The sequence below is a fragment of the Trichosurus vulpecula genome, chromosome 5, assembly GCF_011100635.1.
Source record: "Trichosurus vulpecula isolate mTriVul1 chromosome 5, mTriVul1.pri, whole genome shotgun sequence".
Taxonomy (NCBI): Eukaryota; Metazoa; Chordata; class Mammalia; order Diprotodontia; family Phalangeridae; genus Trichosurus; species Trichosurus vulpecula.
The window spans coordinates 190,574,567-190,601,399 of NC_050577.1; the positions used below are offsets into that span (position 1 = coordinate 190,574,567).

The following is a 26,833-nucleotide window of genomic DNA, read 5'->3' on the forward strand; positions in this document are numbered from 1 at the left end:
CCCTACCAAGTTCACATTAACCAGAACTGCTCCCTTCTTCAGCTAAAGCTGGTGACTCCTTTCAGGACATAGTGTTTGGGCTGATGGGCTAATCCATGGCTGGGCTGGAGCCTTACCCCAATTCATCTGAAACTGTCCCATTCATCATTTCTCAAAGTACAAAAGTATTCCATCATATTCATATACCATAACTTGTTCTGCCATTCCCCAATTAATGGACTCCCCAGATCCCTTCTTATTTTAATCCATTTTTCAATTAATGATCATTTATTTTTCAATTTTCATTAATTTTAAGTTAACAAGAATGTATTTTCTATCCCTGCCACTCCACCCCACCATTGAAAAAGAATTCAACCTTGTAACAAATATATATATTTGCTTGACAGCAAAACAAATTCTTACTTTATCCATGGCCAAAAATGTATGTCTCCTTCTGTATCTTGAATCTCAGAGTCACCTCTGTCAGAACTGGTGGGTAACATAGTTCATCATCAGGAATCTGGAATCATAACTGGTCATTGCATTGCTCAAAGTCTGCCACAGTTGTTTGTCTTTGCAATGCTGTTATTGTATACGTCACTATCCTGGTTTGCTCACTTCATTCTGTGTTGGTTCATACAAGTCATAAGCCATAATTTGTTCAGTCATTTCCCAATTGGTGGCACCCCTTTAGTTTCTAGTCTTTTGCCACTACAAAAACAGCTGCTACAATTTTTTCTACACGAGTCTTTTAAAAAATAAAATTCATTGGTATCTTTTGTTTTTACTCTACCAAGAGGTGGAGGTGAGGAAGGAAAGTATTTCAGGCATGATGAACAACCAGTTCAAAAGCATGGAAGTAGGTGGGAGATAATGTATGAGGAACAGTGTGGAGGTCAGTTGTGTTGGGAACAGAGTGCCTGAAGGGAAATGTGTAATAGTTCTGGAAAGATCGGTCAGACCCAAAATATGAAGATTTTTAAGTGCCAAAGCAATTGGCTATCTGTTTGTTTTCTAAAGTAGAAGCCACCAAGGCTTACTGAACAGGGGAGTGACCCAGTCACACTTGTGCTTTAGGAATATCAATTTGCCATTTGGGCTGCAGAGAATAGAGACAGTATTCAGGGACCCAATTAGGAGATTATTGCAATAATTTAGGCATGAGATGGCAAGAATATGGACTGAGGTGATTGTGCTGGGAGTGAAAAGATGGAGAGGTGTGGAGGCAGAATTAACAAAACTTGGCAACTGATTGACTATATTAGGGATTGAGTGAGGGTGAAAAGTTGAGGATGACTTCTAGGCTGTGAACCTTGGTGACTGGAAGTATACTTCACAGAGAGAGGGAAAGCAAAGCAAAAGCCCAATTCTCTTCCTCCCTCACCCCTACCCCCTACCCTACCTTACTTTTCCTAGTCAACTAAATATAGCCCTACATCCTGTTTGGAAGTTCTAGTGCAAAGAACCCCACAGAATAACACAATTACCCCTGTGTGGATGAAGGGTAGGCAAACCACTTTAGGTAGGAGATTCAATATTTTTAGAATTTGGACATCTGCATTTCTTCATCCTTCGGGCTTCATTTATTTATTGCTTTCTGAACAAAAGGCACACTCTTCCAGACAAAGAACAATTTTTTTTTATAAAAGCAAACACTTAATAAAAAACCATCTCACACACCCAACATTATTCGAAAATAGAGTTGTTGACTTTAGCTAGGTCCTCACTCAGGTGCCTTTGAATACCTTACACATTGATACATGGCACAAAGGTGGAGATGTAGTAGAGAGAACTTTATAATCAAGAGAACTGGGATTGGCTTGTCACATTATTAGCTGTAATTTGATGATGATAATACCTACCTCACAGAGTTTTATGGAGGATCAAATGAAATGATGTGTAAAGACTGTAAAACAATGTTACATAAATGTATTTGCTCTCATTATTGACCCAGGCCAAGGAAATCCAGAATTCAGAGGAAATCAAGAATGGAGAGATATCAAGGTAGAATTGACAAGACTTGGCAACCGATTGACTATATTGGGGGGGGGGGTGCGGTGAATGAGGGTGGAAAGTTGAGGATAACTTCTAGGCTGTGAACCTTGGTGACTGGAAGAATGGTGGTAGACTTCACAAAGAGAAGGAAAGCAAAGCAAAAGCCCAACTCTCTTCCTCCCTAACCCCTTACCCACTATTAGCTTACTTTTCCTAGTCAACTAAATATAGCCTTGTGTCCTCACTGGTAGTTCCAGTGCAAAAAACCCCACAGAATAATACAATTACTCTTATGTGGATGAAGGGTAGGCAAACCAGTTTAGGTAGGAGATTCAGGGCTTTCACAGCTTAGACATCTGTATTTCTTCACCCTTAGGGCTTCATTTATTTATTGCTTTCTGAACAAAAGTCACCCTCTACCTGACAAAGAACAAATTTTTTTTAAAAAGCAAACACTTAATAAAAACTATCTCACAGATGCAACATTATTGTAAAATAATAAACTGTGCCCTTGTCTACCTTACACATTGACCCATGCTGTGGAGATAGAGGTATAGTAGAGAGAACTTCATAATCCAGAAAAACTTAAATTGATATGTCACATGTCATGTTGTGCTTTCTCTGTAAATTGGTGATAATAATACCTACCTCACAGAGTTATCTGGAGGATCAAATGAAATGATGTGTAAAGTCTGGAGAAAAATGTTATGTAAATTTGTTTGTTCTTATTGAGCAAATAAGACCAAGGAAATTCCAGATCCTGTTGATATGTGTACACAATGAATATGTGTCGTATTTGAAAGCACCAGTTGTCAAACAAAATAATCCCCCAAACAACATGTGACTCAGGATGGATAAGAAAAAATTTGCAGTTTTAAAGTTATTTGAAGTTATTATTAATATTTACAAGATAAGCGTTAATTACCATTGTTCCTATTAATATCCATGCCTTTCCATATCCTCTACACAGGTTTTTGGGGGTCTATTTCTGTTGAGGCAGCTGACCTGAAATAGGTTTGCCTCTCAAGTGCCAAGAAGGCAAAATTTTAGTAGGTTTGTTTTGGACTAGAGATATTATCCATAAACCATTTTAGCTCCAATTTCTTCTTTTTCCATTGCCAATTTGTTTCTCCCAGTTCTTCTCCCTCCCATAACATCCTCCACTCCCTCATTCCTCCAGCAGTGTTTCTATAAAGATAAAGGGGAAATGACTGGGTCCTAGAAGGGTATGTCATGCTTCATTCCTCTCTGTCCACAATTCCCTCTGGGGCAGCTAGCTAGGTCATGCTGTGAATAGAATGCTGGACAGGGAATCAGGAAGTCCTGAGTTTCAACAGACACTCTCTCTGTGACTCTGGGCAAGTCATTTAGCCTTTATTTGCCTCAGTTTCCTTATCTGTAAAATGGGTATTATCCTCCCAACCCAGGCTGGTTGGGAGGATAATATTTGTCAAGTGCTTCATAAACCCTAAAGACATATAACTGCTATTTCTTCCTTTCATCTTTTCTGTTTCCTTCACAGGAAAGTGTGACTTTTATGTCTTTGTCCATTAAATTTTGTCATCTAGAGTATACTTTTCAGCAAAAATGTATCTTCCTGTAGAAGTTTAGAAATATGATATTTTATCACAATTTTTGTTAAAGATGTAGGGAAAGTGCACTTTTGGATACCAATCTATAGCTTCTGGGAACTCCCTCTTAGTTGCTAAAAACTGGAAGTAAAATTCTGGGATTTTTTTTCCTAGAAAATACACTGATTTATTTAAAACTTTCTGCCCCATCACCAGAAAAGTTTTATTTTTTTTGCCTTCTGTCTTATATTTGGTGGGAGGAGGTAGTTTCTTTTACACATTCTATACATTCTTGCTCTAAAGATCAAAAATTTTTTTTTTAAATTTTGATACCTATTAAGTTTCATAATGCCCTTGAAAAAATGAGCTTAACTATAAAGCTACATTTGCACACATAGACAAAACCTTGTTAGCAAAACCTTGTTACATGAGCACTGGGCTTAGCAGGGCTAAGTGAAAAAGAATAACTCATACTGACCACTGAGGGAATAGTGAATGAATGAAAAAACATACACAAAGTGCTTACTATGTGTGCCCTAGGTCTAGAAGTATTAGTTTAAACCAAGTATCACTAGCCAAAATTCTCCAAAGACCACTCCCTTCCAGCCTATTACTTATAAAAGGTCTCAGTCTTGGTCCTGCTTGAGAGGCATTGGAGGTGTTCCTTTTGTGAATACCCTGCCTCCAACACTAAATACCAGTTCACTACTCAGCATCTCTAGATCTACTCGAGATCCCATTAGAAAGCTCCTTATGCCTCCCCTTCAGGGACATCCTTCCTTTCTCTTTAACTAGATCATTTTGATCATTTTCGTGGGCTCTCTATTTTCTCTAACTGAAACCTCCTTTCCAATAATTTCCTTCCCCTTCCCCAGTCTCTCCCTTTTGTCTTTATCATTTGTTCCTTATCTTCTCTTTTTATGCTGTCAGTCTCCCTTATTTTAGTAACCATCTCTGGTTATTTTACCTGTCTTTCCAGAAATTCAAAACTCTTGGTAAGATTTTGGTCTTGCTAGCAAAAGTCATCTGTCTTCCTGTGCAAGCCAGGGGGCTCAGGTATCCATTTGTTTATTTTTGAAGGATAGGAGGGAAAAGAATGGAGGGACTGGGGGAGGATGTCAGCAGGTAAACAGTAGTGTAAATGGGATTAGACCTGGGGAATTTTTAGGTAGTTAGCTGGATACATATTAACTAAGTATGTTTTGGGTGTAGCGAGGCCAGCTGGGCGCATATTATCTTAGCATATCGTCTTTCTTTAGGGCTAAGACAAAAATTGCCTTCTCCTTTGTCTTGGGGAAGTGAATAGATTGTGGTTGCAAGTGGTGGTTGTATCAAGTTCTTTAGAAAGGGGAAGTTACTTTGGTACTGGCTGATTAGGTATCAGAATAAAGTCTTCACCCTACAATCCCATGCCTTCTTTAGGGTCTTGCTGACCTTTCCACTGAGTTTGACCAGCAGCAGAGTACAGTGGGAAAGCACAAATTAGTTGTGGGTAGTGGGATGGAATGAAGACCTGCATTCTGAGTCAAATTTGCCTCCCTATTCATCTGACCTGAGGGAGGGGGAGTTTTAGGAATCAGAATATTGGGTCTTTGCCACGGAATCCAGGGACATGTAGTATTGTTCTAGCTAAGGATTTACTTGCCAATACCTGTTGTATCACCAGACAGTACATAACCCTGAGACTAAAAGATGACAATCCATTTCCTAACAGGCTCTGTCCCTAGTTTTGGAAGATTCATGCCCCAAAATCTTTGCTGGGGTATTTCCATCCTGCTTTCAGAATTTGCCATGGTTTTCTTTATCATTTCTTTTTAACCACTAGATGGTGTTCTATTGTGCACAAGTATGTGAATATTCTATTCTATTCCAAAGGAAAGGCCTACAAAAACTAAAAGTTGAAATTAGTGTAGCCAGAATTAAACCACCATGGTCCTTGCTAGTGACTTTCTTCTGTAATATGATTACTCATGCAATCACCAAACATTTATTGAATAACTTTCATGGGTAAGACAGTGCTGGGTGCTGCAGGTGATGGTAAAGACCAGAGATATAATCCCGGCCACCAAAAAGAGTACAATCAAGTTGGGGAGATAAAACGTATTCTTAAAAGAAAAAGAGGGTGGGGAGGAGGAGTTGGGCACAGACTGAGAGAATTCTCTGCAAATTGGACAGAAGGGGAAAGGGTGATGAAGGACACAGGAGAAATACTATGAACAAGTCAATGGAGATCGTAGGGAAGAAGTGATAAGGTTGAAGAAGTAGTCTGGGGCCAGATAGTACAAAACCTCAGTTAAAGAGTTGGAGTTTCATTTGGTACACATGCTAAGCCATTGTCTCTTCAGAAAAAAAAATGAGGCGATCCAGAGCATTTAGGAGGGGGAGACTCCAGATTTCCTGCCAGTCTGAGAAGGGCAGCAATTCAAACAAGCTAGATTACATTTTTTACCCTCACTCCCAATTCAAATAGTCATTTAGCTGCCAAACACAAAAGTATCCAATAGGTTTAGAATGTAATTATAATAATGCTAATGACAATTCACTTTTATGTAGGCTTTGCAATTTAAATTTTCCTCATAACAATTCAAAGGTCCCTTCTTTTTTAAATTTAAATTAATTTTTAATTTTTTTTTCATTCAATACCTTCTCTTCCTCCCTCCTCCTTCCTCCATTGAGAAAGAAAAGGCCTTTGTCCCAAACATGTATTGCAAAACACATTTCCCCTTTGGCCAAGACTCCCCCTACCCCCATATATCTCAGTCAGCACTCTGAATCCATCGCCCCTTCGTCGATAGCATGTTTCATCCTTAGTCCTCTAGAATAATAGTTGGTCATTGCGTTGATCAAAATTTTAAAGTTTTTCAAAGCTAACCATAATGTTATTGTAGAAGCTTTGGTGCTCATCTACTTACTTTACTCTGCATCAGTTCATGCAAGTCTTCTCATAGTACAAAGGTCTTCCATCCTATTCATATAACATAACTTGTTCTGCCATTTCCCCAATTAAAGGACACCAAAACTCATTTTTCAACTAACAAGCATATTTTTTCAATTTTATTAAGTTTTAATTAATTAATTTTTAATTAATAAACATGTATTTTCTAATCCCCCATTGGAAACAAAAAAGCAGCCTTGTAACAATTACATATAGTCAAGCAAAACAAATCATCAAATTATCCATGTCCAAAATACGTATGTCTCATTCTACATCTCAGGTCTTTCAGCCCTGTCAGAACTGGGTAACATAGCTCATTATCAGTCCCCCGGAAGTCATAGCTGGTCATTGCATCAGTCAGTCTGTCACATTTGTTTGTCTTTGTAATGCCATGGCTCTTGTTCTTTTTACTTCCCTCTGCAGGCCATAATTTGCTCAGTCATTCCTCAGTTATTGACACCACATTAGTGTCTAGCTCTTTGTCCCTACAAAAACAGTTGGTATATATTTTTAACATGAGTCCTTTTAAAAAATAAACTTTATTGATACCTTTTGCTTTTGCTTTGCCTAGATTTTCCCTTTTATCCTTTCCCCTACCCACCATGTAACCAAGAATATGTTTCATATGGATTATTTTTCAAAGGTCCCTTCCAACTCTAAATATGTGATCCTAGAAGTCTTATGAAGTAAATAGTCATAAGCATCATCTTCATTTTACAGACAGGCAAACCGAAGCAAGCGTACAAAGGTTAGATGGCTTGCATGAGTCAGGCAGGAATGTGAACCAAGGCCTTCTGCATCCCAGCTCAGCACGCTTTCCACCAGAAAGTCCTTCCCTCTTCTCCCTTGCTCTCACCATTCACTTTCTGCGTCAAATGGCTTTCCTTATGTTACTCCCCGAGGTGATTTTGTATGAACAATCTATGGTGGGAGCTAGAGCCAAAATAACTTGCCCTCCCTCCTCACTTTTCTGAGCATCTTAACGTCTATGAAACAGAGAAGCTGCAGCCTTTTGAGAGGGGGTGGGGCGGGGATGGGAAGGATGTGGCTTAACGAGGGGAGGGAGTTACCGCCTTGCATATGTGGGGGCTAGGAGGGAGGTGGTGACTGAGGTCACTGAATTCCGAGAGGTCACAAGATCATCCTGGGATGGGAAGGACAGGTCATCCCCACACTAGCCCCACCCCTTGCCAAAATTGTAAATAGTTGGCTAGAGAAGGGCCCCTCCCCAACCCCAGATGCTCTTCCAGTGAAGTGAAGGTGGAGGACGGAACTTTGCCCTCTGGGACCGAAGACAGCTTGCGTGCGCCTCCGAGACCGCTTCTTCGGCTTTTCGAGAGCGGAGGCTTCTGGCTCCAGCTCCCCGACTTCCTTACTAGGGATTTGTAAAGGATTCGGCTGGAGCCATGTCATCATCAGCCAAGGTAAGGATGGCGCTATTCCGCTATTCCTGGGTATGTTTTCCTCTCCATGAGGATGAAGTCGGAGTGTGTTGGGAAGGAGAAGGCTGGGGCGGGAAGGGTGGGGGGATGGCGGGGGTGGGTGGGGGAAGAAGAAAGATGCTTGCAGGCGTATGATGCCCCTGATTCGTGCTGTGCCGTCTTACGGGCCCTCCCTCCGCCTGCTCTGGTATGTCTCCATGCTGCCCTGGAGATGGCAGCTTGGAGGGATTTCTGCCCCTCCGACCTGTTATCTTGAAGGGAGCGGACGCCCATGTACTGCCCTTCCTCCGCTGGCTTTCTTGGCTGGAAAACCCACGACCGGGCCAGGCAAGGATGTTGCCTAGGCAGGCAGTGAGCGGAGGGGGTTCGGGGATGGATGGAGATGCAAAGGCGGCTCGTGTGTTTTGGGTTAAGTTTTCCTAACCTAGCCTAGCGTGTGCCCGGATGGCAGGCAGTCTGAATGTCACTCTTGGCCCGTAGGCGCTTGGAAGCTGTAATTCTTGATGGGAATAGATTCCTGTTCCTGAAATCATAGATCCCTGGAACTCCTGGAAAAGTTCCTTGGAAAAAAAAAACACATCCAGCTGTCCCCTACTCTGTAGAAGAAACTGAGAAACCGTAAACACATGTTCAAATGTGTTGAGACTGTGTGATCGCTGGAGAGGATTGGGGCAGGGGAGAGGGGTAGGATTATAGGTCCATAGTGGAGTAAGGAAGGAGCGTATGAAATGAGAGGAAGAGAAAACATAGCTATTAGCAAAAAGGGTAGTACCCTGCGCCAGGATCACTCCCTCTTTTAGGGACTAGAGTGGGTGGGGTGTCCCTAACAAGGTCACCCCTCCCAGTTCTGGCCCCTAGCAGCTTCTGCTGAAAGTGGAGGGAGTTCGAGATAAGAACCCCTGAGGCAAAGGGTGGGGAGAGGTACGGTGGTAGTCCCTGGGACAGGGAAAGGAATTGGTTACACCGGGGTGGACTCTGGGGCTATAATATATGCGCTTTCCCCAGGAAATGGCTGTGTCGAGTTTACTGAGTCGGAGTCGAGTAGTGGGTAGTCTCTCTTTGCACCGTGAGGAAAGCCGGACTCTAACGACGGGGGAGGGGTGTAATTTCAGATGGGAAGCAAGGAGACATAGTAAGGGAAATCGTTCTGCAAGATGTCTCATCTTAGGGACAGCTAGAGCTTGGATGGCTCTAGGGAATCTTAAAATGATGAGCCCACGGGAATTAGGAGAGCCGTAGTTCTCCAGCAACCCCAATTCTTGCTATTTCTGGTCACGTCCCTTTGTCTTAAACCAAGACCAGATTCCCAAATGGTTAAAAGTTTGCCTCACTGTTAATACCATTTCTTGACTGAGGGAGTATGTGTCCATCCCCCTCAAACTTCCCATTACCCTCCCTTTAAAAAAATAACCTTTTTTATTTGAGGGGGAAGGACTGGCTTACTAGTTCTCCCATTACTTTTCCCCAGTGATATATTCTGTATTCCCAATTCTGATTTTCCAGTGTAACTTCCAAGTCTGAACATTGTAGGTTCTTAATTGCCCCTTACCCATTTGCATATACTCTTTTAGAGTACTCTTATCCAAGTTGTTTTCTATAACTGGTTCCATCTTGAATGTGTGGTGCTTAATCAGCCAATCAACAAGCTTGTATTTTGCTAATCCCTGGGGATACAGCTTGTATATATAGAGGGGTCTGCAAGATAAATGTAGAGATATACAAGGTCACCTTAGAAGAGAAAGCACTTGTAGCTTCGGAGATCTGAGAAAGGCTTCCTGTAGTAAGTGGTATTTGAGCTGAATCTCAAGGAAGCCAGGGATTCTTGAGAATGAAGAGGAGAGTGGTGCCTTGGGGACATGAGAGCCAATTCAAAGGCTAGGATGAGGTCAATGGAGTTCATGTGTTAAGAATAGCCAGTGTGGCTAGACGTTAAAGTACTTGCAGGGGAGGAATGACTGGAAAGATAGGAAGGGGCCACGGGGTAGAAGAATTTTAATACAGCTTTATAGGCCTTCCTCTCTTCACCATAACTGAGAGGAGAAATAACCAGGGGACGGTTGTAAAAGATTTTTGTTTCCTTCCTCCTCCCAGGTCACCTGCTCCCTCCTCTTTGCTGTTGGTATAGCTGCTATAGGCTCCTTTCAGTTTGGCTACAACACTGGCGTCATTAATGCTCCCGAGCAGGTAATAACCCAGGCACCTAGTAAATAGAATTAGTGTTAAAGTTAATCCCCATTCTCTCCTTCCTAACTTTTAAGGTTGCCTAGAGCTCAGATTGGGGGTGAGGGGGGGAAGGGACGAAGAGGACACAAGACCTCAGATTTACAGTGAGGAAGGAGGGAGAACAATCTTAGTAATTCTTGCTGAATCATTTGGAGCAAAGCAAAATTATTCACTTGTTTGCTCAACTTTAGACAGCAACCATGTACTCTTACCCTGTGGTGAATCACCACCATGTCCTTCAGCCCATAGGGAAGAGAAAGGGCTCTCCAGTGCTGCCACCTGCTGAAAGCCTATATGTAGACTGAAAATCTGGAACACACAGGAAACAAGACTGGGGGTCCTAATCCCAAGCCTTACTGCTTTTTTTTTTTTAAACTCTATGTCTTTGGGAAAATTGCTTAGGTTTTGCTACCCATAAAAGCAGGAAAATTATACAGATTTTGCCCTGTACCTCCCCCACCTGCTATAGCAAAATGTAATATTCCTTGGCTTTTTTCGCAGATCATTAAGGACTTTATCAATCAAACTTTGGAAGAGAGGAATCAGGAGCCAGTCTCTGAGTTTCTGCTCACCTCACTTTGGTCCTTGGCTGTGGCCATCTTCTCAGTAGGTGGAATGATTGGCTCTTTCTCTGTTGGACTCCTCGTCAACCGATTTGGCAGGTATTACTCAAAACGAGTGCAGAAAAAATGGGATGAAGGAGTTGCTGCTATAAGACAAAAGGGCAAAAACATGTGGATTAAAGACAACAATTCTAAAAAGGAGCAAGCATTAGGCTTGACCACAGTTAGGCCTCATTGACTTATCTCTGGAGAATGGTTATCATGACTGACACTACTTCATTTCAGCTTTCCAACAGCCCTTTGAAATAAACAGTACAGATACTAGTTTAAACTGTTTTCTCAGATGAGGAGATTGAGGCTCACCTTATGGGATTTACCTGAAGTCACAATGAGTGAAGAATTAGAGGCAAGATTTGTACCCATCTTATCTCCTGATTCCAGGTCTCTAACTGCCCCATAAAGACGGCTCTCATCCTGGCCTATTTGGAACTGCTTGGAATATTTTGTTTGCCTTCATATATATGCTGAGCTAGGCTTGTTTCACTATCATTTAGCATATAGACCAATTATAGTGGTTTTTGGTGAGACTTTGGTTTCTATAATAGTTAATGTTTATATAGTACTTACTATGTGCCATGCGCTGCTAAATACTTTACAATTATATTATCCCCATTTTACAGATGAGGAACTTGAGACAGGTTAAATGAATGTTCGCTTTGCTTTTGAAAAATAAGGCTTATGATCTAAGATTAGGCAGCAGATGGAAAATGTTCTAAGTTGCCATCTTAGACTTGGCTAATACTATGCCTTACCAAATAAACGCTACTTCAGTAGAGGAACTGAAGGAGTCTGTTCACAACTTGGAAGGAGAATTCTTTTTTAACAAGCCATAATGAGTCTGATTGCCCAGTCTTTGGCCTAGTTATACTAATGGGAAAGACTCTTAATGGAGAGAACAGGTTAAAAAGAATGAGACAAAAAAGGGAGAAAATAAGGGAAGGAATAAGGATAAAAGAATCAAAACACAGAAACTTGAGGAAGACGGTAAGCAAAACAAAGCACTAGACAAACCATACATACATATCTCCTTCCTTCTATAGACGAAACTCCATGCTCATCGTGAATTCACTGGCACTTATCGGAGGTGCCCTCTTGGGCTTTGCAAAGTCTGCCAAGTCAGTGGAGATGCTGATCCTGGGCCGTTTGGTCATTGGCCTCTTCTGTGGACTTAGCACTGGCCTTGTGCCCATATATATTGGAGAAGTCTCCCCAACTAACTTTCGTGGAGCCTTTGGTACCCTGCACCAACTAGGTATTGTTGTGGGGATCCTCGTTGCCCAGGTATTCCTTATGTTCTCATTTTAACTGGTTAGAAGTGGGTGAGGGAAGGTACAATAGATCTTTTTTTACCTTTTCAGTTTTGTGCCCTGATAGGCCCAGAGGCACTGAGGAGAACCATGTCCACTAATAACGACTGGCTTGTTTCACTGTTGATACTGACAGGGCCTGATGAGTTACTAGATCTGGGAAGGAAAGGCCTTTTTTTTAAGTAATTTAAGATCACGGGCTGACACGGCTCATGAAGACAGAGTAGAGAAGATTTTTAAAAATACATGGTGCCTTTCACTATAGGAAAAGCATTTTTAAACAAGTTAACTATAACTGTTCAATTTCACCAGAAAACATTTGAGAACTTGTCTTTGAATGCACTTTCAGAGGTTCTTTGGGGTATATAACTTAATACATTCTTTTGGATCCTTAGATCTTCGGACTAAATTTCCTCATGGGAACTGAGTCTCTCTGGCCATTGTTATTAGGCTTTACTGTCATCCCTACTGTTCTGCAATCGGTAGCCCTTCCATTGTGCCCTGAAAGCCCCAGATTCCTACTTATCAATAAGATGGAAGAGGATCAGGCCCGAACAAGTAAGTACCAAGTAATATCTTTGAGGTAATTACACCAGGAATCTGCACTCATGACCTGAAATTGTTTGCCTCCTACCCTCCCTCAAGAGTAGTTTCTTTAAATTACAAGTTTTGGGAGGATCCCAACTCAGTGACACTCCTAAAACATGAGAAGATGGAATTGGGCCAGACAACTTGATTTTGATATCCCATTCCACCCTTTAGGAAAAATGAATTTGGGTAAGCTAATTTATCCCTTCCTATTTTCAGTTCTTGAGAAATTGTGGGGCACTCGGGATGTAGACCGGGATGTCAATGAGATGAAGATCGAGAGTGCTAAAATGGCCCAAGAAAAGAAACCAACTGTGCTAGACCTCTTTAGGACACCGAGTTATCGACAACCCATTATCATTGCCATCATGCTCCAGCTCTCTCAACAGCTCTCTGGAATTAATGCTGTGAGTACCTGAACTCATCAGTTACTTCCATTAGTGTCATGGTTTTTCTGGTTCATTCTTTCTCTTTATTAATATTAGCAATAGTTAATAGTAGTAACTGTAGGTGTTATCCCTAGTTTACAGATGAGGAAACTTAGTCTCAGGATAAATGACTCACTAACTTCCTGGCTCTAGGTTTCTCATACAGCCACGGTGGCTCTCTGCCTCTTACTCTTCCCATTTGTCTGGCCATTTCCTTCTTAACCCTCTACATTGATTTTCCAGTATGAAAAAATAGGTACACACAGTGGGCTCTGTCCTTCCTAGTAGAAGAAGGACCCTTCCTGTGGCAGGCCTCAATGGGAAGTGACTTTTGTCAGTTCTCTTTATAAGCATTAATTACCCTATCTTTTAAATTGAGTACCCAAGTCAAATTTTGAGGACCAGACGGGAAATCCAACCAAGATAAGTGATAATGACATTGTAATTATTTTTAAAAACTTGTTTTATTGCCTTAAATTTTTAGGCAAGTCATTTCCTCTTAACCAGTCACTTCCTCTTAACTTACCTCCCACCTTCCTTTTTAACAAAGAAAAGCATTAAACAAAACCAGTCGCCAACCGAAGCATTCTCTTGTGTCTCTGAGCGCTGCTTTTTCAGAGCTGTTAGTTACGTTGTTGCTGTCACGGTCTATATTCACTAAGTCTTTCTTTCTCTCACTTCTATTGGCAGTTCAGGCTGTCACAGCTGACACTATTATATAATAGCTTTTCCAAAGAAATGGGATTAAGTTACTTTGGGTTCTAGCTCTGATTATACTGTTACCTAATTTTTGTAACTAAGACTAGGCTAGCTAGCTGCTCACTTAATGGTACCTTCCAATTTACTTGATTGTTTGGAAGATCAAATAAAAACAATTGTGAAAGCATTTTGTCTGAAGTGGGAAAGCTATATAAATAAACCTATAGCCAAATTGACCAAAAACTTATCTCAGAAGGGTGAGACTGAATTAAGGAAATAACACGAACATTTATCAGTATGAAAACCCAGGAAAAGTCCTTTGGGTGGAGAGGTGAAGGTTGAGAGATCGGGGGAAGGGAAAGCGATTGTGAATTTATTGCTTAGAGCTCACTGAAGTTTCCAGAGTCTTCTTTCTAACATGGTCACCTCCTCCTTTTGCCCCCCAATTAGGTGTTCTATTATTCTACAGGAATCTTCACAGATGCTGGTGTTAAAGAGCCAATATATGCTACCGTTGGTGCTGGTGCGGTTAATGTGTTATTTACTGTAGTTTCGGTGAGTTGGGCATTTTGAATTTGGGGACAAGAAAAAAGGAAACTTTTGGGGCAGATGTTGAGGTTGAATTACATTGATCTTGGTTTTATGCTGTAGTTAAAACAAGAACTGAGGCATCCATGCCTTTGGGAGAAGGGCATGAGAAATAAGTAAATTCTAGAGGTGAAGTGATGGAACAATGGATAACAGAAAAGAGATTTCAATATTGGAAAAACGTAATGAGGAAAAGGGAAGGGAAATACTTAGAACCCGGCCTAAGAAGCAGGGAAGACGAGAGTACAAAACAGGGGGTCGAGCGTATTGTGCAGGGTGTATTGAGTTGGGGAATGTGAATAACTCCTGACCATAGAATAGATTGAGTAGAAAACATTTGTTTTTAAGGAAGAGAAAAAGCAAAGATTTCATTTGACATTATTCTCGTAGCTCTTCCTGGTGGAGCGAGCAGGAAGGAGAACGCTTCATCTGTTAGGCTTGGGTGGAATGACCTTCTGTACTATTGTCATGGTTGTTGCCATGTCTCTCAAGGTGAGTGTTGTTTGTGAGAGGGAAAGGGAAAGCCTGGGTTGTGTTGGTTATCTTGTCCTCCTTCTTAACTTCTTCATGTCCCTCATTTAGTCTGCTCACGCGTGGATGAGCTACATGTCCATCGTGGCTATCTTTGGCTATGTGGCCTTCTTTGAAATTGGACCAGGACCCATTCCTTGGTTCATTGTGGCTGAGCTCTTCAGTCAAGGCCCCCGCCCAGCTGCTATGGCTGTGGCTGGCTGTTCCAACTGGACTTCTAACTTCCTTGTGGGGCTGCTCTTCCCTACTGCTGCGGTAAGTGAGCTCTACGCTCATCAAATCTCACTTGATACTAGAGTTAGTTCATTTAGAATTAGATGAATGAGTTAGGGGTGTCTTGAATGAGAATACAATACTGCCTCAGGTGCTTGCTTTACTAGCCAGGTGTGGCCCAAGCATTTCTTGGTAACTCAAGAGACCCCTCTAGATGGATTATTCACATTATAAAAATAAAACCAAAATTACCCCCTTCCTAAATCCCAAAAGGCATTTGAGGACAGAATTCATAAAGGCCTAGAAACTGGTACAGAGGTAGATTTGTGGGGCTTAGGATTTTAGTCCCACCCAGTCTGGACTTTCCAAAAAAAAAAAAAGATTGACTGTCATTATTACCATAGAGGGGGAGGCTTGGTTCTTGGTCTGAGAATAAGCTTTGACTAACTTTCTTTTTTCCCTTTTTTAGAAATATTTGGGATCCTACGTCTTTATTGTCTTTACCTTCTTCCTGACCCTCTTCTTTCTGTTCACCTTCTTCAAAGTCCCGGAGACCAAGGGCAGAACTTTTGAGGATATTACCCAGGTCTTTGAGAGCAAGAGTCAGGGTACCATCAGCCCCACCTTAATGGCAGAGAAAGGCCCCATTGTGGATGTGAACAGCATTGATCCAGCCAAGGAATCTGCAACCTCCGCACTCTAAAATCCCACCTACTTCCACACTTCCTCTTCCAGTCTTGCAACATGGAAAAGCAACATCTCCCTGAGGTGGGAAGGGGGACCCTCATCAGGATATCTATAACCCAGGACTGTTTCTGATTGCTGCTACCGTGTTTCTTTTTCACCTTACTCCATGAGCACTGAGATGAATCTGGTGCTGGAATCAACTCAGCTTCACCGGCTTTTAAACATTCAATATCTTGGACACTGTCCATACTCTGCTAAAGAGAGATCAGGTGAACTTGCCCTCGTTTCTGGAGGGATTGGCTCCTTGGCACATGTGCCAACCTTTCCACCTCTTCATTTCTTTGGGTTCTAATGATGATTCATTGAGGTTCAGAAGAGTGGGTGTAATAACTCTTATCCCAATAACTATAACTATAAGAGTATTCAGTAGTATATAGGAGTTAGGGGTAGGAGAAAGGTTGGGGACCAAATAAGAGAGCATCTTCCTCTTTTTTTTTTTTTACAACTCTGCAGAGTGCATTAACTTGAGTTTTATTTATTTTATCTGCCGGTTTTATTTCATAAATTTTTTTTGGTGTAAAAAGAAAGAATTGCACAAAATAACAAACTGTTGGGCAGAGAGAAGAGAGGGGTATAAAATTTAAATAAGGGATTGGGGGAGAAGTAGAAATTATTTTGGAGGAGACGACGCAATAAGGATGGAAGAAATACAGGGAGAGATGGAGTAGTGCATTAAAGGGCATGTGAAATGGTACCGGAGGTCTTCACATGACCTTTAGCAATTTCTGTACTCCATGAAAATCATAATAAACTTGAAAGAAGTCAGGCAGTATTTGTGATGCCTGCAAAAACTACTGGTTTCCTTCGGGATTTTTTTTTTCCTTTTTTTGGTTAAGTTATATACTATTACTTGGGAAACTGCAATATTGTTGACATTTTAGGCAGTGGAGTTGGATGCGGTTGATGGGTTCTACCTCTGGAGAAAGATGAATTTTCTAGATATTTCACTGAAAACTCCCCCTCACCAGATAGAACTCCTTTCATTTTATAGCTTCTATTTTTTTCCTCCCCTTTAGATGGGAAAATAGCGTTGAGGATTATTTCTCAATACAGAAAGGCAAATTTTTCCTTGTTTTTGTTCTTTGGGATTTTCTTAGGTTTTGGGTGTCTTTGGTTTCCCCCACCCTTAAATCCCCAACAGGCATTTGAGGACAGGATTTATGGGGTATTCACAGGGGACTAGAAATTGGTATGAAGGTAGATTATGGGGCTAAGGGTTTCAGTTCTAGGTGGGGTTTTTTGCCTGTATTTCCTTATTTCAAGTGAAGAAATGGTCATGGCTTCCTTGTAAATGTGTTTGCATCACACCACTGGAGAAGACTTGGGTGAGGTATAGAAGGCTCACTCATAGTTCATATTTAATTTAGATAGTAACAATATATGTCTAATGTCATTGTCTCCTCCATGGGCAAATGTGTTTTAACTGGTTCAGGAATGTATTGTTGCTGTTATGATTTGTGTATTACTACTCATTTCTTCTGGATGGGATAATTCTGGTTTCCTGTGTGTATAAACTACTGCCTTGGGTGGATGTGATTTAGCCACCCTCCCTTGAATATTAAGTGCCCTGAGACAGATAGACATGTACACACACACACACACACACACACACACACACGCACGCACGCACGCACGCACGCACGCACCTACACATCCATATATACGTTCCACCTCCCTCAATGCTGGCTAAATTATATATTTCATTGAACCACCAATAGAGTCCCATGCTGAGGATGAAATAGCCTTTAGTGAGTTTTACCAGTTTAGGTGGAATGGGAAAGAAAGATGCTCTAAGTACTTGTAGAGGTTCAGGATAGAGAGAAGGCTTGACCCCTCTGTAGGCAAAATGGTATGGAAGGGTTTTCCCTTTTCTCCATAGCCACATTGTAAATAATTCCAAATGTATTTTCTATGCTTATTACTGTTACTGTGGTTCTGTTTTTAAATAAAAGTTTTATTGTAAATATGGTATCATCTCCCTGCATATTATTTGAAGGTCTGTGTGCCCTTTCTTTTGTGGGCTGAACCCAACCCAGAAGCCTAACATGAGTATAAATATAGGTGATGGTATAACTTGTACTGATAACTTCTTTTTTATATCACCAGCATTGAGAAGAAACACAAAAAAAGCTTAGGGTCTGAACAGTAATGTCCAGTCTGTATCTTGGATGAATAATCAGTTCAGTATCTTTGGCACAGTTAATTCTTCATGGTGTAAGGGCAGAGATAATTGAACTTGGGGTCAGGAGTCCAGATTTGGAATTCTGACTCTTAAGGCCTAGCTTTGGCACTTGCGGGTCATGTGATCATGGGAAAGCCATTTGACCTCTTTTTTTCTTATTTAGTATTTTAATTTTCTCGAGTTACATGCAGAAACAATTTTTTAACATTTGTTCTTAAAACTTTTAGTCCCAAATTCTCTCCCTCCCCCTCATTGAGAAGGCAAGCAGTTCAATATAGACTATACATGTGTAGTCATGCACTTGACCTCTTTAAAACTGTTTTCTCGTCTTTAAAATGTGCTGATGATATTTGTAATATCCTACTTCATGGAGTTGTGAGGAAAGTACTTTGTAAATCTTAGGTCAATATATGTTGTCACCAGTAGATACAGTCAGTGTTAATGGATGGCAATCAGGAGATTTAACTCCTAATCATTCTTAAAACATAAGAATGACATTCCTGGACAAGGACCAAATCTGCTGAGGGTGAATTTGCCAACAGTCTAGCAAATACAATCAAAAGGGCTTTTAAACTGAAAGGGAAGGAGGGAGGAAACTATTTCCTAGATAATAATAGAGTAAACCTTTTTAAAGTACCAACTATATGCCAGGCACTTTGATAAATGCTGGGGATACAAATAAGGACAGACAATCCCTGCCCTCAAAGAGCTTCCAATCTAGCTGGGATAGACAACCCAAAAGGAAGCTGAAATGGGGAGGGAATGCCAGAGGGTATCCGGATGGTGGTGGGCCAAGCAGAACAGCTGGTGATAAAGGAGGAGGAGCCCTCTAAAGGGAAGCTATGGGAGGAGTGTTTTTGCTGTGCCCTTAGTCCTCAAGAAACTGAGAATATTGATTAGGTGTGAGTAGCAAAACTGAAGCAATCTTCCAGATGAGTTTATCCTTGTCAGGGAGGGCTAGGGCAGATGATGGTGAAGTCAAAACCAAACAATAACTGGTAATAAATTCCTACACCTAAAAATGCCAGATACAAATTCCCACACTGACAGACTTAAAATTCAGAAACTATTATAACCTCTTAGAAGTTAAGACAAACCTCATCAGAACATAAAGCAGTTTGCAGGACGGCCAAATAAGAAATTTATAGTTATCCTTTCCACATCTAGACTTTCCCCATCACAGTTTCAATATATTGCAGGTACACATAAGAAACTGGAGTTTTTCAAACACTTTCGAAAAGGGACAAGGTCAAGGGAGAAAATTGGATAAAGGGGGATAGGTTAGGAAGGAGCAAAATATAGTTAGTCTTTCACAACATGAGTATTGTGGAAGGGTTATACATAATGATATGCATGTGGCCTATGTTGAATTGCTTGACTTCTTAGGGAGGGTGGGTGGGAACGGAAGAGAGGAGAGAATTTGGAACTCAAAGTTTTAAAAACAGATGTTCAAAAAAAAAAGTTTTTGCTTGCAACTAGAAAATAAGATACACAGGCAATGGGGCATAGAAATTTATCTTGTCCTACAAGAAAGGAAGGGAAAAGGGGATGGGAGGGGAGTGGGGTGACAGAAGGGAGGACTGACTGGGGAATGGGGCAACCAGAATATAGGCCATCTTGGGGGGGAGGGTAGAAATGGGGAGAAAATTTGTAATTCAAACTCTTGTGAAAATCAATGCTGAAAACTATGTTAAATAAATTAAATTAAAAAAAAAAGAAATTGGAGTTTTTGGAGAGTTTTGCTGAAGGCACAGACAAGAGGTGAAGCATAGGTTCCCAAAGAGACATCACCCCGGAGGGGGAAGGGGGGAAGTGCTGGAATGATCCAGGATGGAGTGGTAGTAGCCTTGGGTACAATTGGGGCATTGAATAAAACCCCAAGGGGGCGGTGAGTAATTTTTTTTAAAGGTGGCGGTAGGCCAAAAAAGTTTGGAAACCTGAGTCGTGAAGGCCTGCAGATGACACAGAAATTCTAAGTTTTGAAACTCAGAAATGCATAAAGTATATGTATACTATATCAACATTTTCTTTTAATACCAGAATAATTCAGATTTCTCTGGTACAAAGGGAGGGCCAAAAAATTTTACATGCTGTGCTCCTAACCCCAAAGACGTGGAAGGGATGATTGTATTTTGCCTAGACTGCTTCACTGCTCCCTGGCGTGAGATGTCTTCTAGAAAACCAGGATCATTCTCTGATTGGTGGTCAACTTCCCCAAGAATGCTGAAGTAGTTTCTAGGAACTATTTTCCAAAATGAGGCTGGGACCGATTGACTGAGTTCAAATATACTTCCTTGTGTTAGAATCTCTAGGTTCCTTTGTTCACTGCATACATACTTTGTGCTTTTGTGTATAAGTATCTGAAGCAAACAACAACAAAACCATCCCTTTCACATCCTAGGGGTTAGGGGTATGGTGCCCCTGCTATATGGAAAATCCACAACAAATTTTTTGGCCTTCCCTTCATACCAGAGAAGTCTGGATCATTATGGTATTAAAAGATAAGATGTGTTGATATTATGTAATATTACACATCATTTTATGCATTTCTGAGTTTCTAAATTTTTTTTTTATTGTCCACTGGCATTTGTGTGTCATCTGTGGCTTCCTCAAAGCTAAAAAAAATTGCCATTTAACTTCTTATGCCAACCTGCGATGTATTGAAACTGCAATGGGGAAAGTCGAGGTATGAAAGGGATGACTGTATGTGGAAATGCTTTTGATTTTGTGAATTTATTTTGTAGTCTGCCACTTTGCTGAAGCTATTAGCATCCTTATTAGGAATAACTTTAAGATAATAATTTTGAGAAAATCATGTCATCATAAACCAAGGAAACTTTTATCTCCTCTTTAAGTTTCTTTTGTCTGATTGTCATCACTAGAATTTCCAGAACTATATCATTCTGTAACACCTTTTACTGGGAACTTTCTTAATTTCTCTCAAATTCAACAAGTCGCTTCTCTCTGGAACTCAGGTTTTTCTGTTTGTTTCCATCTCTCCTCTGCCACTTACTAACTGCTTGATCATTCTCTGGCCTTTACTTTCCACATCTGTAAAATAAAGGCGCTGGACAGGATGACCTCTAAGCACCACTCCTGCTCTAAATCTATGATCTAATTATCCCTTCCATTAACTGAATAGCCCCTCCAGAGAACATCATACCCCTTTGCTGGGTATCCCCAATATCCCTCTTCCTTTTCAGTTTCCTTTTATGGGTTCTCTTCCTCCATTAGATTGTAAGGTCCTTGAGGTCAGGGACTGTCTTTCATTTTCATATTTGTATCCCTAGTGCTTAGCACAGTGCTTGGCACATAGTAGGTGCCTAATGTTTATTGACTATAGTCCACAATCTACTAGGACTTCCCTTCCCTTATCCTTCACATGAGTTAGACTAGATTTTCCTTAAAAGGTGACAAAGCTGGCACTTAATTGGCCAAGGAACTGAGACGAGGTTTGAGCTGTGCCTCCCTTGACACAACTCCCTGACATCCTCTGGCTTTACTGAGTAACTTTCTGGTCACCTAAGGATATAAATAAAAAGGCCCACCCACATGGAATTAATACCCATCAAATCTGGTGGATTTCCTAAGATAACCACATTCCTCTTTGCTGGCTATACATATTTCCACAGGACATGAGTGGGACCATGTTTAGCCAAGCTAAGTTTTGTGATATCCTTATCGTGTTAGGGGTAAATGTCTTTTTGTTAATTGTTCAATGACCTATGAGTGCCTCATTTAATCTCAACATCAAACCTGAGCTATCAGACACCAGTGTTATCCCTAACAGCCTAGGAAAGGTAGTGAAAAATATGTTGAAAGGTATGGCCTAGGATTAAGGGAAAAACGCTTAGTAGATTACATAGAAACCTCATGCCTATATATATTTTCCAATAACAGAAATACAGAATATGGGGAACACTAAACACTAAATCCGCAAAAAAAAAAGAAGTTGTTTCAAGAAACAACTGATAACCAATGTGGTGATCATTTCCAAATCAACCATTAAAGATTGTCTTGTTTCGTCATAAAGTATATAAATGTAGTTGGCACAGGGGATAGACCCATCTTCCTGAGTTTAAACCCAACCTCAGACACTTACTAGCTGTGTGGGCATGTCACTTAACCCTGTTTGTTTCAGTTTCCTCATCTATAAAATGAACTAGAGAAGGAATTAGGAAATTACTCTAGTATATTTGCTAAGAAAACACCCAATGGGGTCCTGAAGACCAGGTCACAGCTGAGTAAGAAAAACATTTATTTTTTGTTCTCATTTTTCTGCTTCCCAACCCTATTTGTGAACTTTAGTTGTAAATAAACCTCTTTTTGTTAACTATTTGACAGGCAGCTAAGTGGTACAGTGAATAGAGTGCTGGGCCTTGAGTCAGGAAAATTCATCTTGCTGAGTTCAAATCTGGCCTTAGATATTTATTTTAACTAGCCACCATTTCAGTATAAATGAGTAGGCACATCTTCTACCTTGTGTTTAGATTTTCCCCTTAATCTCAGTTCTTTTGCAAGGCTGATTTACAGAAGAAAGCCTGAACCCTTGAGGCCAATGAGATTCCTCCTTAAACACAACAAACTGTCCATCACAAGGTCAGATCAACAGCCCATCATCTGGATAACTTTCCTTCCTTCTTTCTTGATGCTCTTTGCATTCTGGTTAATCAAGGTTTGTGGGGGAAAACTTACTTGGATGACAGAAGAATGCGATCATTCAACTGACCTCTTGTAATGGCAAGCAAAGTGGGATTTTTTTGCTGTTTTTCCTTTTGGAGTTCTCAGCACTAAGCCAATCAAGTTGTGTCATTTTTCTGTTATATTAATAACCAATTATTAAATTAAGATTAAGGTTTTTTCTCTTTATTTCCTTATTCAGCAACTAGCCCCTGTAGGTCAGTCAGTTAGTCTTTGAAGGACTAGGTTGATAGATGAGACTACCCAATTCCTCCAGGGAACATCCTCCTACCACAGGGTCTGTCATCTTGAATTGGACCCCAACCAACTAGGAAAGGTTACGTGTGTTTAGAGTATAAACAAAATCTAATTTAGATGAATTCAAACCCAAAGCCCATGCCCTAGCACTCCTTCCTTTGGAGTTTAGAGTAACCCAGCTCAGGAAGGAGAAAACCAACCCGAGTGGTCTGGGTAAAGGTGGATTCCTTTGTTCAGCATGCTGGAGGTGACTGAATCTCATAGTCAAGCCTCAGTAGAAAGCGCTGAAGACTTTTAGCTTACCTCCTCATTAATATGCCCACTTCCTCATTAATTGTTCATCAATCAGGGTTTATTTTCACCTGTCAGGGGCACTACTCCCTTTCCTAAAAATATTGAAGGCATTTAGTGTCTTCATTACATGTCTTTGGTTACTAAGAGAAACCACTGGCCATCAATTTGACTATCAGCCTAATTAATAAATTGATTATTAATTACCCAGAAACTGTCCAGTTTTTCATTCATCTCACACTCTATTAAAAAATCTTTAATGGGTCTTAATGGCCATGAGGATAACATACAAGCTCCTCATGGTGGCTACAGCATGGTACCCTTTCTAGTCCTATTTCATGTTATTATTCCTCGTGCATTCTGTTATAGTCAAACTAACCCATCATCTATTCCCTATACATGTCGCTCCATATGTCACCTACTTTTGTACAAGAGGGTCCTCATGTATGAAGTGCATTCCTTTGTCACCTCAGCCCCAGAGGATTTGTAGCTTCCTTCAAAGTGTAGTTCAGGAGGCCTTCTCAATCACTCTTCCTACTTTACATTGCCTTACTCCTAAAATTATTTTGCATTCCTGTGTATAGAATTCATTTTTCAAGAGGATGGTACAGTGGTCAAACAGCTGACCTTAGAGTCAAAAATACTTGGGTTCAAGTCTTGCCTTTGAAACATACTGATTTTGTGATTCAGGGCAAGTCACTTAAACGTTCATTACTCCTAGACAATTCTCTAAGGCTTCATGTTATAGAGAAGGGAAAGTCACTCTCTGGGAGCTTCCCATAAGACAAAATCATGGGGTCAGTGAAAAACAAAAAGAAATTTTACATTTACTTAGTTGTGTACATGTTGTATCAAACTCACACTTTACCTCCCCTACCATCAAGAGAATGCATATTCCTTGAGGGGAAGTATGGTTTTGATTTTTGTCTTTGTATCCATAATGTCTGCAGAGTGTCTTGCACATAATAGGTACTCAACAAATGTTCATTGGATTACATTTTTCAAAGAAAAAATACTGTGATTCTGCATTTGAGTACAAGTTGGTCATAAAAATTATTCTAATGTAAACATTTCTTCTGCTTAGAGAAATGTTCAAACTGGTGGTTCCCTCATGCTCTCAGGCATTTGATACAAGTTATTTTTGTGTATAAATGGTATTTTATTTTTTCCAATTACATTTAAAGACAATTTTCAACATTCATTTTTTATAAGATTTTGAGTTCCAAATTTTTCTTCCTCCCTCCTTCCCTCTCTCCCCTCCCCCTCCCCAAGAGAGCAAGCAATCTGATATAGGTTATCCAGGTGCAATCATGTTAAATATATTTAAATATGTTTAACACATTGTGAAAGAAGAAACAGAACAAAAGGGAAAAAATACACAAAAAACCCCAAAGAAATTGAAAACAGTATGCTTCAATCTACATTCAGACTCCATAGTTCTTTCTCTGGATGTGGATAGCATTTTCCATCATGAGTCTTTTGGAATTGTCTTGGATCATTGAATTGCTGAGAAGAGCTAGGTCTATTGGGGTTGCTCATCTCACAATGTTGCTGTTACAGTGTTTGTGTACAATGTTCTCCTGGTTCTGCTCACTTCACTCGGTATCAGTTCACATAAGTCTTTCCAAGTTTTTTCTGAAATCTTCCTGCTCATCCTTTCTTATAGCACAATAGTATTCCATTACATCCATATACCACAACTTGTTTAGGCATCCCCCTCTTGATGGGCATCTCCTCAATTTCCAATTCTTGGCCACCACAAAAGAGCTGCTGTAAATATTTTTGTACATGTGGGTCCTTTCCCCTTTTTATGATCTCTTTGGGATACCAAACCTAGTAGGAGTAGGAGTAGGAGTAGGAGTAGGATCAGTAGTAGTAGTAGTAGTAGTAGTAGTAGTAGTAGTAGTATTGCTGGATCAAGGGGTATATACAGTTTGATTGTCTTTTGGGCATAGTTCCAAATTGCTCTCCAGAATGATTGGATCAGTGCACAACACTACTAACAGTGCATTCATGTCCCAATTTTCCCCATCTCCAACATTTATCATTTTTCCTTTTCTGTCATATTAGACAATCTAATAGGTATGAGGGGGTACCTCAGAGTTGGTTTAATTTGCATTTCTCTAATTAACAGTGATTTAGAGCATTTTTCATGACTATAAGTAGCTTTGATTTCTTCATTTAAAAAACTGCTTGTTCATATCCTTTGACCATTTATCAATTGGGGGATGACTTGGATTCTCATAACTGTAACTCAGTTCTCCGTATATTTGAGAAATGAAGCCTTTATCAAAGACACTTCTAAAAATTGTTTCCTAGCTTCCTGCCTTCTTTCTAATCTTGGATGCATTGATTGTGCTTGTATAAAACTTTTTTTCATTTAATGTAATCAAAATTATCCATTCTGAATTTCATAATGTTCTCTATCTCTTGTTTGGTCACAAATTCTTCCTTCCTCCAGAGATCTGACAGGTAAAACTATTCCTTGCTCTCCTAATTTGCCCATGGTACCACCTTTTATGTCTAAATCATATACCCATTTTGACCTTATCTTATTTACAAATTATTTTTAAAATAAGTTTTTATTGATGTCTTCTGTTTTTTACATCATCATATTTATCCCCCAAATACCTCCTCCTCCCAGAGAGCCATTTCATATTTTAAAAAAAAAATAGTATTTCTTTAAAGGCAAGAAAAGAAGAGAAAAAATCAGTACACCTGACCTTTGAAAAAGTCTGAAAACATGTGCAATGGTGTAACACCTGTGGACCACCCTACCTCCAGGAAAAGGTGGGGTTTCCTTTCATGTCTCTTCATTGGAGTCATTCTTGATCCTTGTAATTCTTCTGCATTTACTTTGAACTTTTTTTATGTAGTTAGTTATTCTTTCCATATCTATTTCCATATAGAAGTTATTTTTTTTTAATTTTTTTTTCTTTTGTGGAGGGGGGTAGGCAGGGCAATTGGGGTTAAGTGACTTGACCAAGGTCACACAGTTAGTAAGTATGTCAAGTGTCTAAGGTCAGATTTGAATTCAGTTCCTCTTGACTCCAGGGCCGGTGCTCTACTCACTGCGCCACCTAGCTGCCCCCATATACAAGTTATTTTGAAGTCACAACTTATAGGATTCTTGAACAAAGAAAATTTCCCAGTCAAGATTGAGCCAGGGTCCAAAGTTTAGGTAACAGTTCAATTAACACTTAGCTTCATCAAACAGAAGTTCGCTTAAAATGATGGTTCATCCTAAAGTATCATTTTTCTAAACCTTTCAATCCAAACATAACTAGATTAAAGTTTTCTGATCTTTTCTAAGGCTGATTAACACCATTAATCCATTTTCTAGACTCTTAATTTTTTTTCTTTAAAATTTTTTTTAAACCTTCTTAACCTTTTGCATAGTTTCCTAACCGAATGTAGTTAGGCTTAAGAGAAAGAGGGGAAAGGATGCGGCTAGATAAAGGTGGAAAAGTCCAAATCCTCTGGTCTTCTCCAGTCCCACCAAGTGATTTCCTTCTCCGGGACTTGGTGAGAGACTTCCGCCACTAAGCTGCTA

At 40.2% G+C, this 26,833-nt stretch overlaps 1 protein-coding gene across 1 annotated transcript; it reads left to right on the forward strand.

The window, feature by feature from the left end:
- Positions 1-7,509: 7,509 nt before the first annotated feature.
- SLC2A3 (solute carrier family 2 member 3) lies at positions 7,510-17,833 on the forward strand. The gene is made up of 10 exons (XM_036761457.1): positions 7,510-7,904; positions 10,014-10,106; positions 10,647-10,807; positions 11,809-12,049; positions 12,471-12,633; positions 12,883-13,070; positions 14,241-14,345; positions 14,769-14,870; positions 14,961-15,164; positions 15,592-17,833. The coding sequence occupies exons 1-10, from the start codon at positions 7,887-7,889 to the stop codon at positions 15,823-15,825; spliced, it is 1,509 nt and encodes a 502-aa protein (XP_036617352.1). The 5' UTR covers positions 7,510-7,886; the 3' UTR covers positions 15,826-17,833.
- The last annotated feature ends 9,000 nt before the right edge of the window (positions 17,834-26,833 follow it).